The sequence below is a fragment of the Dermacentor variabilis genome, chromosome 3, assembly GCF_050947875.1.
Source record: "Dermacentor variabilis isolate Ectoservices chromosome 3, ASM5094787v1, whole genome shotgun sequence".
NCBI classification, from domain to species: domain Eukaryota; kingdom Metazoa; phylum Arthropoda; class Arachnida; order Ixodida; family Ixodidae; genus Dermacentor; species Dermacentor variabilis.
In genome coordinates this window covers 14,342,897-14,364,034 of record NC_134570.1, presented here as the reverse complement: position 1 = coordinate 14,364,034, position 21,138 = coordinate 14,342,897, and the positions used below count along the sequence as shown (strand labels likewise).

The following is a 21,138-nucleotide window of genomic DNA, read 5'->3' as shown; positions in this document are numbered from 1 at the left end:
ATGTGAGAAGAATGCAAATATGCTTGTGTACTTAGATTTAAATGTACATTAAAAGAAACCAAGTGGTAAAAGTTAAATCAGAGTATTGCAGTACGGTGTCCCTCATAGCCTGAGTATTGCTTTGGGGTAGTTAAAACCCTAATTTGATTTTTTGAAATGCCTGCATATTTGCAGAGCTATGTGTTTTTTTGTCATCTGTTAATGATGTAAGCTCTTGCTAGCTAATGTAATGTGCAAACAACAACAAGTACTTGTTTGGCTTGTATGCTTCGACGACTGCCAGGTGAAGGACCTATTACTGTCCTACATGGCACAGGGGTCCATACAGTCCTTTATCATTTAAAACAAATTTAAAGGGAATAGTGTGTGTTACATAATGCCATAAAGTCTTCACAGCACATTTGTGATTTACGGCATCGTTGTGCATCAAAACATCTGCTGTCACATTTATGACTAGAGCTATGCGTTCTTAAAGAAGTAAGTCCACCTACATTTGATCGGCATGCTGACTGGCCACATTTATTCCTTCGGTCAGCCAGAGAATAATCCACCATGACCTTCTTTTTTAATACTCAATGAATACAATTGGGTGAGTTGGTGCATTTTTCGAGGCTGCGACAAATGCGCAAGAAAAGGCAACAAACTAGATGAAACGGGACATAACGCTCTGTGCTGTCTATTCACAGCCATCAGCTCATGCTTAATTTTATCTTTATGGATATGGTTGTGTGCAGCCGTGTTGCAAAAAAATTTTGCACAATGGCATGATCTTGGGAGAGTAGCATGTTTCCTTCTGCATTGCGAGCCTGTAGTTTGAGCTGCCATGGTACGCGTGTCCACTTGTCCCTGTAACTTGGCTGCTGAGTTGGAACATGAAGTTATGCCAAGCACAAACTTTACAGTTGTTTTGTGCTGCAGTTCATGCTAGATTACAATGTGACTATACTCCTTACTTTGTTCTTGAGATTCCTTTCTACTCTTTGCTCTTCTGCTTATGTGCAGGAATATTCTCTCAAGCCTGGATCTAGCCGTTCGGAGAACTCACAATGGAGTCAAGTGCCTTCCATCAATAGTGAGTCACTGCTCTGAACAGCTAGATGCCATGAAGAAGCTCTTGGCACACGAATTAAAAGCCAAAGAGGTAAGAATCCAAAGAGTGCAAACTTCTCTTATAATTGCTTTACGCGATGCATTTGTAACTTTATTTGTTTGGTTACTATTTGCATCTTGTATGCATCAAATATGTACTCTGGAGCACACTTATAGTGACCCAGTTATAACGAATGCTTGGTTATTGCGAATGAAGATAGCATAACAGTCTGAATTTTCATGCGGGCTATTGCAGCGCGTCTTACTTAAAGCAAACTTATTGTGGCTCCAAGCTCCTTTAGAGCAAACGCGGTAATACGGCTGTGGAAACGATGAAGTGGCTTTGACAAAAGTTTGACAAAAGTGCCTTGTGTCAAAAACTTTTTCCAAGCTGGGTTCTCGTGAACTATGCAGCATGGAAGGTCTGACAACGGGCCTGTGTATTATGGCAGTGCACAGTTCATGTGTACTGGAGCGCTGCTGACATTGCTTCGAATGGCTTCGTTAATGCGGATGACAAAGCCGATGTCATGCACTTGTATACAGAGGTGTAGCTAGGTCATCTGCCACCCTGGGCTCATAGTTCTTCTGTCTCTTCCCCCCCCCCCCCCCACTTCCCTCCCGGTGCAGTCAGGAAGGTGAGGATTTCGAAAATTTTCAAGGAGTGGGGGGTGGGGGGAATGATGTTTCAGCACCAGCACAGCCACATTAGATCCTTGCCCCCCCCCTCCCCCCCTTGCTTTCGTTCCTAGAGATCGCTAATATAGTAGGTATACAGGCTGTTTTATTTTTTGCACCAAATAACATAGGGTGCTGCACTGATAACTTGTGATAAGCACGTTTGCACATTTGCTGTCAGATTGTAACGCTTGCCAGCCAGTACAGACAAAGTTTTCATTAGCGATTTTAGAGGCAATATTGCATTTGCCAAATTGAAGCCTGACACTCATATGTTGCCCAACAACAGCTTCACAAAAATCGTTGTAGATGCTATGGCGTGCAGTATTTTGGCTGTGGCCAGCCCTGAACCCAAACAAAAATTAAATAGCATGTCAGCGACGCTGATCTTTCCACCCTATCAGAAAACGCCACCTGCGGGGGTGCCAATGCTATGGCAGTTACGAGTTCTCTTCCTTCTGATCCATAAAGCCTTTCTTTATTTGTTGCTATTGGCAAATATGATCATCCAAGCTGTGATACCACCACAAGTTTCCAAACAGAATAGAGCATGCTCCCCGTCGATTCCTGGCGTCACCAGGCAAAAAACGAGAAGGCCGCGATGAAGCCCGTTCCAGTAAAAGATTGTGCCACTGTTAGTCCGCACTCGCAATGTATAAGGTAGAGATAGCGATGTCACTGGTCCACTATTTCATATTTCTTTCGGTACTGCCATACTGGGCTGCCCGCAGTGCCAAAGTACTGCAGGCTCTAGCACCCAAGACGATTTTGTTTAAAGTTTTTGTTGAGCTACCTAATAATATGACTTTCCTAATATATAATAATATATTCCCGAATAGCAATATTTCCTCTATAATTGCTAATTAAGCTCTTATTTAAGATATCCTTATTAATTACCTGTCATATTTTGCATGATACCAAGTTTCCAGTAGTGACAGACACATAACCTGATAGAATATCAGGAAATGTAGTACTCCCAAAATTCGCCTTTTTGTAAAATTTCGTGTAGCTGAAACAGAACACTGTATTTGTGACATGAAGTCACGCAACAACAACAGGAGGAAGAGGAGGAGAAAAAGGAAAAAGGAAAGGTTGGAAGGTCAACCAGATGTATGTCCGGTGTGCTACCCTACACAGGGGAAGGGGTTTAAGGGAAGAAAAAAGAAGAGAGGGAGGGAGGAAGGTACTATCAGTGTGAAAATGTGCGGTTGTTCATAACTCCAGGCCTACAATCGGTTACTGAGGCCAGTCGATTTCATGAAACGTAGCAGTGCCCGTGTCGCTTTGTAAGCCTGCAACGTGTGGGGCCATGGTCCGAGAATCTTAGTCTCTGAAGATGGTCTGCTATCTAATTGGCTTAACCCGCTCCGAAAAATGTCGAGTTTGATCTCATAGAGATTATAAAAACACAACACTTGCTCGATTGTCTCTTCACATTTGTATGAGCCACAAAATGATGCATCGGACATTCCAATAAGGAATGAGTAGGCTTTCGTAAAAGGCACTCCTAACCAGAGAAGGCACAGTAAAGTTGCATCATGGCGGGAGAAGTTCGATGGACTCTGCAGTTTCAATGTAGGATCCAGCCAGTGAAGATGGCAGTTGGAGAAAATTGGGGTGTTCCATAAAGTTTCAGTCTTGGTTTGAGCAAGTAAACAAAAAGCCCTCGCAGCGTCTGTCCTTGATAAGGGTATAGGAAGTGTCAGGGTTTCTTTATGGACTGATCGGGTGGCATCATCAGCAAGGTCATTTCCAACGATGCCACAGTGCCCCGGAAGCCATTGGAAGATGATGTTATGTCCGTTTATGAGGGCTTGATGGAAAACCTCTCTGGTCTCAAACACCAGTTGACAAAAAAAGACGTACACTGACCAAGTAAAACTTGTTTAAAAGACAAGACGTTTCGGCTTCCCTACGGAAGCCTTGTTCACAATGGGGCGAAAAAGGTTGAAGTGCCTACTTAAATAGGTTTTAGCATGTGGCGCAAGCACCATGCCTAAGACTGGGCGAGGGTTTCTTTGTTTCGATTGAACGTGTTTTCTGTAGATTGTATCTTGAGAGACCCCAGGTACAGACATGACTTCGTTTTTTTCCTGGCCGATTAGACTAGATTTTATCCAGTTAATATTGCGCGTAGTCGATGCTGCACGCTCTGCCAAAGCATTTCAAGCCACTCTTCTCTTTCCATATCGTTGTGATGTTGGCGCAGCCGCTGTTCAATGTTGCCCATCTCCCCTACGTAGACACAATTGCATTCCGCATAGGGGATCTTGTAAACAATGCCAGGAAAGGCTTCGTAGCTTGTTCCTCCGACTAATGAGTGCGTGCCTCAGTTTGCGCCACCTCAGCGTCATATTTACACCGCACGCATAAAAAAGTCTCGCATATCCCGGGCACGTAAGCAATGGAAGCGCGTTTCTTCGGACGGGCACTGCCAGCTTGGAAAGGGTTGAATAAATGGTGCTCCACAGCATTCATGAATTCAGGGAGATAACCCTTCGTCAAAAGATCTTTCTGCATTGTCTGCACGTTGGAATTTAAGTCTTCAGGTTTCATGCAAATGCGGCTCGCACGGCCCAACAGGGAGGCAACCTCTTGTGAGCGTCAGGGTGCACAGACAAGAAATTCAGGTGCTGGCCAGTGTGTGTACTCTTTATGAAAACGTTGAAAGAAAGTGCATCGTTGCTTTTTTTCATCAATACGTCCAAAAAAGGCAGCTTCTGGTCTGTCTCCATCTCAACCGTGAACTGAATGGAATCTGCTTGATTGTTCAGATGCGTGGTGAAAGCTTCCAAAGCACAGTGCTTGATTACGCAAAAACAATCGTCAATGTAGCATAGAAAAATTCTTGGTGATGGGCTAAAAGAAGCGAGCGCGCGACTTCCCAGCCATTCCATCGTCAGGTTCGCAGCAGTCACCGAGACAGAGGCACCCATTGGTGTGCCGTGGACTTGCTTTTAGATGGCCTTATTGAAACAGAAGTAGGTGTTGCCTAGGCAAAACCTGAGGAGTCCTTTCAAGTCGGGGATATCAAACGGCGACCGTTCTGGTAGAACCGGATCACTGTCAATAGCAGCAGAACACACTTCCACGGCTATGTCAGTGGGAATGGAAGTAAACAGAGACGCAGCGTCAACTGAAACCATCGCTCATCGTCGTCGAGGATGAGATCCGAAACTTTTTCAACGAAATTGGTGGAGTTGCGCAGATGCGTTATGCCTTTTCCGACGACAGGGTACAAAATTCTGCGTAGAAAGCCGGATAATTTGTACAGGGGGGAACGGGTAAAGTCCACTATGGGTTGCAAGGGGACATCCGGTTTGTGAATATTTGGTAAGCCATAAAGCGCAGGGAGCGCACCATTATGGCAAAGAAGTGAGTAGTAGATTGACTTGTGCTCGGGAGCAACAAAGTGGAACACCTCTGCTAGGAGTTTCTGTAGTTCTTTCTGTACCTTGTGGTCTCAGTCTATAGCGGTGCTCCGACGGGAGTCACCTAGACCACCGCGCGGGTCTGAGGATCCGAGCCCCTCAGGGGGATGATCAGCTCAGCCGCGTGTGTAGCGTGTGCCCGAAGCGGACGCTCGTTCGGTCTCCTCTGGGAGCGAAACAGAGTGCCGCAAGGAGAAGGCCCAAAGTACAAGGAAGGTGTTTATTATACGACCACCTTGCTGTTCGGGATATCTGTTAAACCCGTATCGGCGCGGGGCCCGTGAGCCAAAGCTCCCGCAAATCAAGGGTGACACTCAGTATCTCAAAAACTCTGTAACACGCCGCTATACGGGAGGATGGCTTCCAACGACCGTGCTACCAGGGCAACATTCTTTCAGCTCGGAGTGGCCTCGAGGGCGACTCGGTGCAGTACGACTGCACACATCAAGTGAGCCGCGTCTCTTTGGCGTAGCCTTCAGAACAGGAGCAGCGAATAGGTACGCAACCGCCTCGGGTCGAGGACCTTCGGCAAGACCGGCCAACCAAAGGGGTGACCGGGAAAATCGGAAGTCAGTACGCATCGTTTCGCTGTCCGAGAGCTCCCCGCGTTGCCGCTGCTCGGCCGGCTTGAGCCGTCAGGAGAGAGGGAACGCGAGTTCCCACCCAAACAGACCAATCGGGTGAGCCCCTGGACCGTTCGGGGGCGGAGCAAGTGTTTTACGGTCCCGCTGCTGTTCGGCGCACTCGGAGGAAAGAGAGAGAGGGAAAGCGGTGGACCGCACGCATGAATTTCGAAAGCGACCTCGCCGCACTGCGGCTCCTATGCCCAAAACGTGCTGGGCTATGGCGCTGCACGAAATGGACTATGCAGTCCCCACACTCTCCCCTCCTAACTTGCCCTCCCACCGGCCTGACGGGGTCAGACTAGCGGGGCGCGTGCGAACCTCAGCTCTGCCCAAACAAATTTCTACAATTACTCGTAAACAGTGCCATGCATACAAAGAAAACACCACAGGAAACCATTTCATAAAGTTACATCCGTATAATATTCTTATGGCATATACGAAAGGCAAAACACACACGCAAATAAACAAACAAAAACAAAAACAGCAACGCAGGAGCGGGGGAACGGTAATAATTTTCCACCCCAACGAAGATTATTTAGTTACACACAGAAACGCATATATTACAGTAAAAGTTAAGCACAAAAGACAAAATCATAACACAACAAAACAAAATGATAATAATAATGGTGGCCAGAACAAGGAAAATGGAACTCACGGGTCCCATAAGGCTATGTCCGTGCCCACGCTCCCCTGCGCAATGCACGGCCACGAAAGTCCCCCCAGTTCGCGCATCAGTTCTTCAGCATGATGCGGCGGCGTGGGGGAAGCTCCGCAGCGTGTAACTTTGGTCTCGTCACCCGGTGCCGTACTCTTCCCGATAGCCGCCGCCGGGGTCGCTGCACCGGCCATTGCCGCGAACCCGGGGTTCTCCCGTATGCGTTGCTGGCACAGGGCCGCCAAATTCGAGTCCGCAATCTGAGGACCGCTTGGTGTCGGATTGCGGTCGCCAGCACCAGCCTCGAAAATGGCCCTTTCTTGAGCCCGGTGCAGAGATCCTCTGAAATGGCTCTGAAAGTAGACTGGCGTGGCACATAGCCGGCAACAGCAGACGCCGTCCGGAAAGGGGAACTGCGCCGCCGCCAAGCCACTCCTTTTGGTCACCGTGTGCCCACAGAATGGATGAGGCGCCAGGCTCACCTCCCGTTGCGAGCCAAGCCTTTCGTTTGCCCTTGGCCCTGAATGCTGCAGAGTGGAGTCGCCGCGGCCCCGCACCGATACGGGTGTAACAGATATCCCGAATGCCAAGGTGGTTGTATAATAAACGCCTTTCTTGTACTCTGGGCCTTCTTCTTGTGGCGCTCTGTTTCGCTCCCAGAGAAGACCGAACGAGCGTCCGCTTCGGGCACACGCTACACACGTGGCTGAGCTGATCGTCCCCCTGAGGGGCTCGGATCCTTGGACCCGCGCGGTGGTCTAGGTGACTCATGGCGGAGCATCGCTATAGACGGAGACCACAAAGTGGCGCCCAACGTGGGCCCCGTGAGCCGAAGCTCCCGCATATCAAGGGTGACACTCAGTATCTCAAAAACGCGGTAACACACCGCTATACGGGAGGATGGCTCCCAACGACCGTTCTACCAGGGCAACATTCTTTCAGTTCGGAGTGGCCTCCGAGGGCGACTCGGCGCAGTACGACCACGCACGTCAAGTGAGCCGCATCTCTTTGGCGTAGCCTTCAGAACAGGAGCAGTGAATAGGTACACAACTGCCTTTGGTCAAGGACCTTCAGCAAGACCGGCCAACCGGGTGACTGGGAAAATTGGAAGTCAATACGCGCCGTTTCGCTGTCCAAGAGCTTCTCCCCGCGTTGCCGCTCCTCGGCCGGCTTGAGCCGTCAGGAGAGAGGGAATGCGGGTTCCCACCCAAACAGACCAATCGGGTGAGCCCCTGGACCGTTCGGGGGCGGACAGCAGCAAGTGTTTTACTGTCCCGCTGCTGTTCGACGCCCTCGAAGGAACAAGAGAGAAGGAAAGCGGTGGACCGCGTGCGCGAAGTTCGAAAGCGACCTCGCCGCGCTGCGGCTCCTATGCCCAAAACGTGCTGGGCTATGGCGCTGCACGAAATGGACTACGCAATCCCCACAACCTTCAAGGTAAGGTCTCGGGTGAGCCGGACGTAAGTGTCCTGGTCGTCAAGCAGATCCAGCATTTTTCTTTTGTACATTGCCGTATCCAGGAGAAGTGTGGCATTCCCTTTGTCAGCAGCCTTTTCAACCTTTTTCGCCCCATTGTGAACAAGACTTCTGTATGGAAGCTGAAACATCTTGTCTTTTAAATAAGTTTTACTTGGTCAGTGCACGTCTTTATTTGTCATGTTTCATTCCAACCAGATGGGCTTCCGTCGAACTCTCGATTACATCAAACACCAGTTGTTCATGGGTCTTGCATCTTAAGGCTGACTGAGAACTTTGAAGGGCTGCCTTGGAGTCGCAAAAGAACGACCCACTTTCGGGGTTTGACTTGTGCGATGTAATTAACAGCGGCATGTAGAGCGGCAAGTTCTGTTGCCGTAGAGTTCATTATATGGGACACTTCGAACGTAATTGTGACTTGGAAGGCCAGGATGATAACATCGCCTGTGGAGCTGGTGGCTGAGACAAGTCCATCGAGGTAAATGTGCGGTCTTTGCTAAGATGCCTTGTTCAGTAATGACGATGTGAATTGATGTAGAGCCACTGTTGAATGACAAGTCTTCTACGTAAATCCTGGAATTGTGAGGTGTACTTGTGGCTGTCGCAGGCACCATAGGGGTAACAGTGGTCTTGCTGCTTGTTTAAAGCCTGAAGGAAGGTAGCCTTGATGTGTTGCAACAAGTTTAGAAAATGTGGCTTGACGTTTTTGTGCTGGCAAAGCAGCTATTTAGGGACTAGGTATGCTGCACAGATGTCAAAGATGTGCTCTAAGGTTCTCGATCGTTATACGTGTTGGAACCAAGTCGAGGCACATTGTGGTAGTCCAAGACATGACCGTAGAGCCTGGCCTTGCTAACTTTTGAGGGTATGAATGTTTGTTTTACATGTGTTCACCAAAACCGGCAAACTGTACCATAAAAAGCCCAGAAACAGTGCTCTGTACAGCTGCAACGTGGACCGTACCAACGTGCCTCAGGTATTTCCGCACATTAACCTCATTATATCTACAATCGAGATTAGTCTCCGCTTCAATTAGATGCAGTGAGGGTTCCATGAAAGGTCCCTGTCAATAATCACACCTAAGGAGCGCTGAGACTTCTGGTATTTGATAGCCTGGCCATAGAGAGAAACAGGGTACAGTGCCATGGGTTTACTCATAAGTGCAATTAGGGCCCATTTTTCGATGGATGGATTTTGAATGGATTTTTCGGACAGGCTGCCATTGGAATATGAACCTGGCAACGTTTAATGCTAGAACGTTATCTAGTGAGGCGAGTCTAGCAGTGCTATTGGAGGAATTAGAGGGCAGTAAATGGGATATAATAGGGCTCAGTGAAGTTAAGAGGCCGAAAGAAGCCTATACAGTGCTAAAAAGCGGGCACGTCCTGTGCTACCGGGGCTTAGCGGAGAGAAGAGAACTAGGAGTCGGATTCCTCATTAATAAGAATATAGCTGGTAACATACAGGAATTCTATAGCATTAATGAGAGGGTGGCAGGTCTTGTTGTGAAACTTAATAAGAGGTACAAAATGAAGATTGTACAGGTCTACGCCCCTACATCCAGTCATGATGACCGGGAAGTCGAAAGCTTCTATGAAGACGTGGAATCGGCGATGGGTAGAGTGAAAACTAAATACACTATACTAATGGGCGACTTTAATGCCAAGGTAGGCAAGAAGCATGCTGGAGACAAGGCAGTGGGGGAATATGGCATAGGCACTAGAAATAGCAGGGGAGAGTTATTAGTAGAGTTTGCGGAACAGAATAATATGAGGATAATGAATACCTTCTTCCGCAAGCGGGACAGCCGAAAGTGGGCCTGGAGGAGCCCGAACGGTGAGACTAGAAATGAAATAGACTTCATACTCTGCGCTAACCCTGGCATCATACAAGATGTGGACGTGCTCGGCAAGGTGCGCTGCAGTGACCACAGGATGGTAAGAACTCGAATTAGCCTAGACCTGAGGAGGGAACGGAAGAAACTGGTACATAATAAGCCGATTAATGAGTTAGCGGTAAGAGGGAAAATAGAGGAATTCCAGATCAAGCTACAAAACAGGTATTCGGCTTTAACTCCGGAAGAGGACCTTAGTGTTGAAGCAATGAACGACCATCTTGTGGGCATCATTAAGGAGTGTGCAATGGAAGTCGGTGGTATCACCGTTAGGCAGGATACCAGCAAACTATCGCAGGAGACGAAAGATCTGATCAAGAAACGCCAATGTATGAAAGCATCTAACCCTACAGCTAGAATAGAACTGGCAGAACTTTCGAAGTTAATCAACAAGCGTAAGACAGCTGACATAAGGAAGTATAATATGGATAGAATTGAACATGCTCTCAGGAACGGAGGAAGCCTAAAAACAGTGAAGAAGAAACTAGGAATTGGCAAGAATCAGATGTATGCGTTAAGAGACAAAGCCGGCAATATCATTACTAATATGGATGAGATAGTTCAAGTGGCTGAGGATTTCTATAGAGATTTATGCAGTACCAGTGGCACCCTTGACAATAATGGAAGAGAAATTAGTCCAGAGGAATTCGAAATCCCAAAGGTAACGCTGGAAGAAGTAAAGAAAGCCTTGGGAGATATGCAAAGGGGGAAGGCAGCTGGGGAGGATCAGGTAACAACAGATTTGTTGAAGGATGGTGGACAGATTGTTCTAGAGAAACTGGCCACCCTGTATACGCAATGCCTCATGACCTCGAGCGTACCGGAATCTTGGAAGAACGCTAACATAATCCTAATCCATAAGAAAGGGGACGCCAAAGACTTGAAAAATTATAGACCAATCAGCTTACTGTCCATTGCCTACAAACTATTTACTAAGGTAATCGCAAATAGAATCAGGAGCACCTTAGATTTCTGTCAAGCAAAGGACCAGGCAGGATTCCGTATAGGCTACTCAACAATAGATCATATTCACACTATCAATCAGGTGATAGAGAAATGTGCGGAATATAACCAACCCTTATATATAGCTTTCATTGATTACGAGAAAGCGTTTGATTCTGTCGAAACCTCAGCAGTCATAGAGGCATTACGGAATCAGGGAGTAGACGAGCCGTATGTAAAAATACTGAAAGATATCTATAGCGGCTCAACAGCCACCGTAGTCCTCCATAAAGCAAGCAACAAAATCCCAATAAAGAAAGGCGTCAGGCTGGGAGATACGATATCTCCAATGCTATTTATTCACAGCGTGTTTACAGGAGGTATTCAGAGACCTGGAGTGGGAAGAATTGGGGATAAAAGTTAATGGAGAATACCTTAGTAACTTGCGATTCGCTGATGATATTGCCTTGCTTAGTAACTCAGGGGACCAATTGCAATGCATGCTCACTGACCTGGAGAGGCAAAGCAGAAGAGTGGGTCTAAAAATTAATCTGCAGAAAACTAAAGTAATGCTTAACAGTCTCGGGAGAGAACAGCAATTTACAATAGGCAGCGAGGCACTGGAAGTCGTAAGGGAATACATCTACTTAGGGCAGGTAGTGACGGCGGATCCGGATCATGAGACGGAAATAATCAGAAGAATAAGAATGGGCTGGGGTGCGTTTGGCAGGCATTCTCAGATCATGAACAGCAGGTTGCCATTATCCCTCAAGAGAAAAGTATATAATAGCTGTGTCTTACCAGTACTCACCTACGGGGCAGAAACCTGGAGGCTTACGAAAAGGGTTCTACTCAAATTGAGGACGACACAACGAGCTATGGAAAGAAGAATGATAGGTGTAACGTTAAGGGATAAGAAAAGAGCAGATTGGGTGAGGGAACAAACGCGAGTTAATGACATCTTAGTTGAAATCAAGAAAAAGAAATGGGCATGGGCAGGACATGCAATGAGGAGGGAAGATAACCGATGGTCATTAAGGGTTACGGACTGGATCCCAAGGGAAGGGAAGCGTAGCAGGGGGCGGCAGAAAGTTAGGTGGGCAGATGAGATCAAGAAGTTTGCAGGCATGGCATGGCCACAATTAGTACATGACCGGGGTTGTTGAAGTATGGGAGAGGCCTTTGCCCTGCAGTGGGCGTAACCAGGCTGATGATGATGATGATGACACTAAGGCCTTGTTTGCGGAGATACGAACATGTTCGGGTGGCTGCCCAGTGAATTCTTGTGCTCACTTGAAGACAAGTCACCGCAGAAGACCAAAGACAAATATCATCAACATACATTGATAGGGGAGTTGGTTTGGCTAATATTTCAGCAAGGCCAACCATAGTTAGGTTAAATAGAATAGGGCTCAATACCTTGCCCTGTGGGATGCCACCATGACAACAACAACAAAATGACAAAGAGACCGTTAGCTATGACTAGGAGACAGTGTTTTTATTCAACACAGCAAACCGATACAAAACTAATAGAAACGATGCAAAACTGATAAATGGAACACTGTATGCATGCAACACGTGAACCATGGTGGCACATGAGTGCATCGAACGAGAGCACCGCACGTGAAATATTTCACTAAGGAAAGTAGTTCAGTGACCACATAGCGAAATAAATTTGCTTGCCCGCACATTTGTGCAGTTATTATGTAGGATGTTGCTAAAGCTGCAGCCGACAATTCTGCTGCATTAAACATCTGGTACATCGGGTACATGAGCTCGGGCTGCTGGCCACCGGAGCATTCTTCACCATTTACGCCCAATCAAGCCGGTGGAAAAAGGGGGTTCTTCAGACATATACGGCAATGTACATGCTGCGTGGAATTTTTTTTTGTGTTTAAAGAAAACTCGCGAAATATTCTTACGGTGCATTTGGACAGGCCCATACGCGCCAGAGGGAGACGAAGAGGAAGTGGTAGACTGTCTACTGGAGCTGTGGCCTTTGTACGAGCCTGCGCATTTACCACTAACTTTTTCCTATGTAAATAGTTGTATATACGTTTGTATGTCAGGCTTTCTCTTTGTAACATTTGGTGGAGGTTCAGGGTAACGACTCGGAATGGAGCTTCACAGTAGCTGCCATTTCGGTTCTTCACCGATGTCGCAGGAGATGGTGCCTGGTTTGGCAACGCCTGCGTCGGCTGTGTCGACTCTCGTCCTCGCGCATCCGTGTGATCCGGGAACCTTCTGTGGCACCGATGGCTGGAGATGTATGAGTGGGTCAGCAGCCACAACAAATGGGATCCCACATTGATGCTGGTGAACATAATTTTTTACTTGGCGGGAACAGCGCAAGTGTGGTTTCAAAACCACAAAGCTGAACTTCGTGACTGAGAGACCTGCAAGAAGGAGCTGCGAGATCTCTTCGGAAAACTTTTGGGTCGGAAGGTCATTGCCAAAAAAGAGTTGGTGTCACGAGTTCAAATGTCCAGCAAGGGTTATGCTGCCTATATACAAGATGTGCTGGCACTTTGCCGCAAGGGCGATGCTGAAATGTCTGAGTCTGACAAAGTCGGGCATGTCTTAAAAGGTATCGCCGATGACGCCTTCAGTCTGCTGATTTGTAAGAACTGTACTTCAGTTAATGACGTTATCACGGAGTGCAAGCATTTCAAGCAGGTGAAAAGCCGTCGTATCTACCAGTCATTTTCACGGGTTCCCAATACGGCTGCAACATCGTCTAGTGAAGAACGACAGGACTCACCTGCCTGGTAGCAGCAGCTAACGAAGACTGTGCGTCATGAGCTGGAAGCCATGTATCCCACAGCTCTGTGCCCACCTGTCAATGATACATGTGCTCCTATGGTTTCCCTTCTTCAGGCTATTGTGCTTCAAGAACTCGCCAATGTTTTCTTTCAATCAGTTTGCGCCATGGCCAGTTCCCAGCCAACCGAATGCTGTTTGCTTGTGCATACCCAAAATCAATGGGTCCCTCAAGGTTCTCGCAACATGGCAGAGTGGCAAACCCCTGATCACCGGCCTATTTGCTTCTTTTGTCACCATGTTGGTCATGTCACCTGATACTGTTGCAACTGCTGATTCTTGATGCCGTTCTCAAGCAACCCTCGTCCACACGGCAGTTTTCGCCATTTCCAGCCACAAGCTGAGCCGAACCTGCATGCCAAGGACGGTACAACCACATGGCACCATCGTTCACAGTCGCCAAGCAGTCACCAGTCCCATTCACCGCAAAGTTGTCGTCCAGGTCACCCCAGTCCTGTCGCCCATCGCCGTCTTTCCGACCTGGGTGCATACCTCCGGAAAACTAAAGGATACAGCTTCTGGAGGTGGCGCTGCATTGTCGACATCTCCGCCAAAGCCTCTCACTCTGCCAACTAGATGCCATATAGTCGATGTAGAAGTTGACGGTGTATTTGTCCCAGCGCTAGTTTATACTGGAGCCCATATCTCGGTGATGAGCAACCGTCTTCGTTACTGCCTGAAGAAAGTCCTTACACCTGCCACATCTCAGGCTATCCGGGTCGCTGATGACGCAACGCCCATTATCCTTGGCATGTGCACTGCCCAACCAATTGTTGCTGGTTTCAGCACTTCCGTTTTGTTTGCTGTTCTGGAACGGTGTTCCCATGACTTTATCTTCGGCTTCGACTTTTTATCGGACCATACAGCACTGATTGACTGCTCTGCTGGCCTCCTCCAACTCAAGCTGCCTATTCACTGCTGTCCTCCAAAATCAGCTGAGCCTTGTTTATGTTCTGTAGACTTCTTACGATTTTTGCTGCCTCAAGCCGCCATGTATATGCCTTTGATGTGCTTCCTTTGTGTTCCTGACGGTGACTACGTGCTTACTCCTAATGTCAATGTTCTCGTGCTATGCACAGTTGCTGTTTCTCATACCATTGTGACTATCGCCACTAAAGCACATAAAGCCAATAAAGTTTTAGCACTGTTAACGATATGACGTGTACTACACTTTTCCATAATCGTCCCCCTGTAAGAGAGCCTTTCTCGCTTTGTGTGAGGGAGCTTAGTCATGAAATGCATGTCCCACTCCTCGAGCTTCGCCTAATGCATCCAACCAAGTTGTTACCACCTTGGGAGTGGCAGGACGTAGAATCTGACATATCCTTTTTAGAAGTAACAAAATATGCACCAGAGATCGAAATCCGAACGCATTTCCTAGAACTCCAGCTCTAGCACTCCTGCGCAGAGTTCTACACAGACGCTTCGAACCCAAATGCCGGGGTGTCCTATGCTGCCGTCGGCCCATCCTTCTCAGAATCCGATGTACTGCATCCAGAAACAAGTACCTCTACGGCCGAGGCCCACGCATTACTATCTGCTGTGAAGCATATAAAAAAATAAAAACTTCAAAAATCAGCGATATATATAGACTCCTTAAGCGTCGTGAAGGCCTTGATGTCACTCTATACACACAAAAATCCAGTACTTAATGAACTCTATTCCGTCTTCTGTAAAGTGTACATATCTAACCAGCATATCATTATATGCTGGGTGCCTGGCCATAAGAGCATTGAGGGTAACATTCTGGTGGACGAGATGACCACATTAATCGCATCGCAACCTGTTAACCCTACCGCTGAGGTGCCTGTCACAGATCCGAGGCCTTTCTTGCGAAGGAGGCTGCGAGACCACTGGCAACGCATGTGGGACTTGGAAACGGATAATAAGCTCCAACTGATAAAGCCACAGTTAGGATTCTGGCCCTCTACTACAAAATCGCGCCGAACAGATGTCCTATTCTGTCGTCTCAGAATAGGACACACATTTGGCACCGATAATTTTCTACTTGCCGGAAGTGAGCCTCCAACCTGTGGTAGATGTGGGGAGAGGCTGACCTTACTCCACGTCCTCCAGGAGTGTCGGGAAGCCGAATCTGAGAGAAAGAGACATTTTTCCTTAGCATACCGGCAGCACATTCCTCTTCATTCTGCAATGTTTCTCGGTCCAGAACCGCTTTTTAATACAGACACAGTCCTAGGTTTCCTCAGAGATGTGGTCTTACATGTTATTAGTCCCATACATTCGTAGCGCTTCCTCTCTTTAGAGGATGCCGCTGGGATAGTTGTACTGTATAGCACATGCCTCAAGGCCCTTGTGTTTCAAGGGCTCTGATGAGACAGTTGTGCTGTAGCTAATTTTTGCATCTTACATGTTCTGCATATCATATCATTCTTCCGCAATGCAGTGTAATGCTCATAATACTCATCATTAGTCATTGCCATAATCTTATTGCACGTAGATTTTACGAACTTTACAGCGACTATTTTTAGGCCCCTCTACAGCCACGTCATATCAACTTCACAGAACTCATCATTCCACCGCGAAATCAATAACACTGTCTTGGTGCTCTTTGGCCATACCTGGCTCTTGCGCCACTAAACAACCCACATTCATTCATTAATTCACCTTGCTCAGAAAAAGATGTGCGCAGCTTCGTGGGCTTATGCTCCTATTTTTGTCGATTTATTAAAAATATTGCGGATTTTGCCCAGCCATTGACTGACCTTCTCAAAAAGGACATACCTGTTTTGAATTTTGATTTAAGTATGCAAGTTATCCCGAAAGGCATGTCGCTCGGCAATGCTTCCCCTATTGACAGTACCGCCATTTCTGTATTCAATGTTTTGTGCTCGTCTGCAGCCGTCTGCTGTCTGATCAGCTCCACTATGTCCCATCCCGGCACATTTTCGAAGATGATCGCTCATGACCTGCTTATTGAACAGGCTGCGGATCTTTGTTGCGTCCTGTTGTCTTATTGTGACGTCTTTGACTTTGAGGATTTCCCACTGGGACAGGCTTTCGTTGTGACCCATAAGATTGACACTGGTGATGCTAGTCCTATCCACAGACGACCTTATTGTGTGTCTCACGCAGAACATCACATTATCCAAGCTGAAGTAGACAAGATGCTAACCAAAACTGTAATTGAGCCTTCTTCGAGTCCTTGGGCATTGCCGGTTGTCTTGGTCAAAAGGAAGGATGGCAGCTGCCGATTTTGTGTCGATTACCGTTCACTAAACCAGATCACAAAAAAGGATGTGTACCCTTTCCCGCAGATTGTTGATGCTCTTGACTGCCTTCATAAATTGAAATACTTCTCTTCAATTGACCTCTGATCCGGTTATTGGCAGATTTGAATGGATGAACTCTACCGTGAGAAGACCGCTTTCGTTGCACTGGACGGCCTTTACCATTTTAAGGTTATGCCTTTTGGACTTTGTAATGCCCCAGCAACTTTCAAAAGAATGATGGACTCTCTCCTTCGGGGCTATAAATGGTCCACTTGCTTGATTTATCTGGAAGATGTCATCATATTTTCCCCTACATTTGACAGCCACCTCAGTCGCTTGGCTGGTATTCTTGGTCTTTAGGAAGGCTGGCCTTCAACTTAACTCTTCTAAGTGCCATTTTGGACACCATGAAGTCGAAAGTTTTTGGCCGCCTTGTTAGTGCTGCCGGTGTACCTGATCCTGATAAGATTCATGCAGTCAAGAACTTTCCAGTACCTTGCTCAGAAAAAGATGTGCGCAGCTTCGTGGGCTTATGCTCCTATTTTTGTCGATTTGTTAAAAATATTGCGGATTTTGCCCAGCCACTGACTGACCTTCTCAAAAAGGACACATAGCTTTTTTGGGGCCGTGAGCAAGCTGACGCCTTCTACACCCTTATCCGCTTGTTGACAACGCCTCCGATATTAGGCTACTTTGATCCATCTGCACCAACTCAAGTTCACACAGACATCAGTGGCCATGGTATAGGTTCTGTCTTTGCCCAACAGCAAAATGAAGTCAAGCGTGTCATTGCCTACACCAGTCACCTCTTGTCCCCTTCAGAGTGAAACTTGTCTATCACTGAGTGCGTGTGCCTCGCTCTGGTGTAAGCAGTGGCTAAATTTCACCCTTTCTTGTTTGGCTGCCCATTTTCTGTCATCACAGACCACCATGCCCTGTGCTGGCTATCGTCACTGAAAGACCCGACTGGCTGCCTTGGTTGCTGGGCGCTCAGACTTCAGGAGTATTCTTTCATCGTGATGTACAAGTCCGGCCACTTACATCTGGACGCTGTCTGCTTGTCTCGTCATCCTGTCGATCCTCCTGACAATGACAAACAGGATGCTGACACTTCCCTTTTGACCATTTCTGACTTTCGTGACATAGTTACTGAGCAATGAAAGGACGACCCTATACGGTCGGTAATTGAGCACTTGAATTCTAGCCAATCAGATCACTCAATCAGAATGTTTGTGCTCCATGGCGACATTCTTTATTGACGCAACATCAGATCTGATGGACCAGATTTACTGCTTGTTGTCCCTCGTCACCTCCGTTCTACTGTTATTGCTGAGCTCCACGATGCACTTACTGCCAGACACCTTGGCACTTCCCGCACTTATGACAGAATGCGACGTCGCTTTTTCTGGCCAGGCCTGTACCGCTCTGTACGATGTTACGTTGCGATTTGTGACTTCCACCAGCAGCAAAAGAGGCCATGTATACAACCTGCTGGCCACCTTCATCTTATCGATGTTCCCAAGGAGCCTTTCTTTCGTGTTGGCATGGACCTTCTTGACCCCTTCCCCACATTGATAAAAGGGAACAGATGGATAGCCATTGCAACAGACTAAGTGGCCCACTATGGTATTACACATGCCCTGTCCACCAGCTGTGCTACAGGTATAGCAGACTTTATACTTCCGGACGTTATTCTTCATCATGGTGCGCCAAGGCAGCTGCTGACAGATCGTGGCCGCTACCTCCTGTCCCAAGTTGTGGAAGACAATTCGTTCCTGCTCCACCGAACACAAGCTCGCAACCTCATATCACCCACAAGTGAACGGACTGACTGAACGACTAAATCACACCATTACAGAGAGGTTGTCTATGTACGTTTCAGCAGACAACCGTGATTGGGACAGCACTTTGCCCTATGTGGCACTTGCATACAATTTGTCACGTCGGGATACCACCAGTTTCTCGCCTTTCTACCTCTTGTTTGGTCGCCATCCCACTCTGCCTCTTGACACCCTGCTACCTTCAGTGTCTTGACACACCACGGAATATGCTCATGACGCCTTTGGTCGGGCTTGTATGGCTCGCCGCATTGCCTATGAGCAACTTACAGTGGCTCAGGCGTCACAAAAGACTCGCTACGACAGTCGCCACTGGAACTTTGACTTCTCTCCCAGAAATCTCGTTTTGTGGACTCCAATTCGCCACGTCGGCCTGTCCGAAAAACTGCTGTCACGCTACACTGGGCCTTACTGGGTATTACGACGAATAAGCGACATAAACTATGAAATTGCCCCTGTTGAAGACATGCCATCGTCATCCCACCTGCGAACTGCTGTCATCCATGTGCCCCACTTAAAGCCATACTATTCATCTAGTTCGCTATCATTCTAACGAGTAACGGGACGGCACTCCATCCCGTAGAGGTTACGTTACGGTACATTTGGACCATGCGCACAAGAAGGAGATGAAGAGGAAGTGGTAGACTGTTTACTGGGGCTGTAACCTTTGTACCAGCCTGTGCATTTACCACTAACTTCTTCCTATGTAAATAGTTGTATATATCCTTGTACGTCGGGCATCCTCTTCGTAACAATGTGAAATACAGTTGAACCCACTTATAACAATATTCAAGTGCCACAAAAATTCCATTGTTATAACTGATAATTGTTATAACCGGGTTGCATGCAAAAAATCAGAGGGGGATGGGAGAGCTGTTGTGAGTGAGTGAGACAACTTTATTTGGTCCACAATAGGTACGAACAAACTCAACGTCACCTGGCTAGGCCCACTCGGGGACCATCAGGCGAAACCTGACGGCCCTCTCGCGAGCCCTCTGGACTACCAGGGTTTGAGAGGTCTGATCCTGGGCCCTAATGAGCTTCATAATTTCCTGTTGGGTGAAAGGTGGACCAGCAGAGGCGCAGCCGCACAGGACATGCTCGAAGTCCGCATAATCACCACACACCACACACAGAGGTGTTGTGAGAAAACTATAATGGCGGGGAGGCCAGTGTCCCACCCCACCACATTCCTCCATCCGGCTGCTGATTGTGTTCACTCGTGTAACTGCTTCCTGGACGCTTCGATCGCGTGTAACATGCCTCGGCTGTTGGCACTAAAGAATAGCACTGATAAAGCAACTGCAAAGAGGGGTCACGAGTGACAAGCGGTATGTGAGCTCCACCGAGGCATCGCTTTGGTGGCCCCAAAATGGGCCTTTTAAAAATGTAAGAAGGTTGCCGTGGCAGCCTGTCAGCTTGAGAAATCCAGAAGCAATGCTGAGGCGAAATCACCACAAGCATCTCGCCATGTACTCCTTACTGGCTTGCACGAGAAAACCATATGTCTGTCAGCTTTGCATGCTTTACGCGAAGCTTGCTGACATCATTCTCCAAGGTGCCCAGGTGCTCCACATAGTGCAGTGGAAGCTTCCTCATGAAAATGAAACACCGGAGGGACTGAGTCATCTGCCGGGCCTCCTGTGAGGACAACGTTGAGGCATCTTGCCCTACCACATCATCGCTGCTGTCGTTGCCATCACTATCCGATGCAAGCACGTTTGCGACAATCACCTCATCGGTTAGAAGCACTTAGTTTCCAAATCTATAGCCATGGGCTTTCTTTTCACCGGCAACGTCGTGCTTTGCCGATGATCAATGGGTGGATCATAATATGAGGATAATGAATACCTTCTTCCGCAAGCGGGATAGCCGAAAGTGGACGTGGAGGAGCCCGAACGGTGAGACTAGAAATGAAATAGACTTCATACTCTGCGCTAACCCTGGCATCATACAAGATGTGGACGTGCTCGGCAAGGTGCGCTGCAGTGACCACAGGATGGTAAGAACTCGAATTAGCCTAGACCTGAGGAGGGAACGGAAGAAACTGGTACATAAGAAGCCGATCAATAAGTTAGCGGTAAGAGGGAAAATAGAGGAATTCCAGATCAAGCTACAGAACAGGTATTCAGCTTTAACTCAGGAAGAAGACCTTAGTGTTGAAGCAATGAACGACAATCTTGTGGGCATCATTAAGGAGTGTGCAATGGAAGTCGGTGGTAACTCCGTTAGGCAGGATACCAGCAAACTATCGCAGGAGACGAAAGATCTGATCAAGAAACGCCAATGTATGAAAGCATCTAACCCTACAGCTAGAATAGAACTGGCAGAACTTTCGAAGTTAATCAACAAGCGTAAGACAGCTGACATAAGGAAGTATAATATGGATAGAATTGAACATGCTCTCAGGAACGGAGGAAGCCTAAAAACAGTGAAGAAGAAACTAGGAATTGGGA

General features: G+C 47.5%; 1 protein-coding gene across 4 annotated transcripts in view; it reads left to right on the top strand.

Moving 5' to 3' along the window:
• Positions 1 to 21,138, top strand: part of LOC142575162 (pleckstrin homology domain-containing family M member 2-like) — a 99,215-nt gene that overhangs the window by 35,389 nt on the left and 42,688 nt on the right. For 3 of the 4 annotated variants that reach the window (XR_012826599.1, XM_075684238.1, XM_075684236.1), the window contains 2 exons: positions 1,003 to 1,141; positions 8,878 to 8,931. Coding sequence is in view for 3 of the 4 variants with exons in the window: in XM_075684238.1 (XP_075540353.1) it covers positions 1,003 to 1,141; positions 8,878 to 8,931 (193 nt within the window). In the remaining variant the exon portion in view is untranslated. The remainder of the gene's footprint in view (positions 1 to 1,002; positions 1,142 to 8,877; positions 8,932 to 21,138) is intronic. The other variant, XM_075684237.1, reaches the window with a different exon arrangement.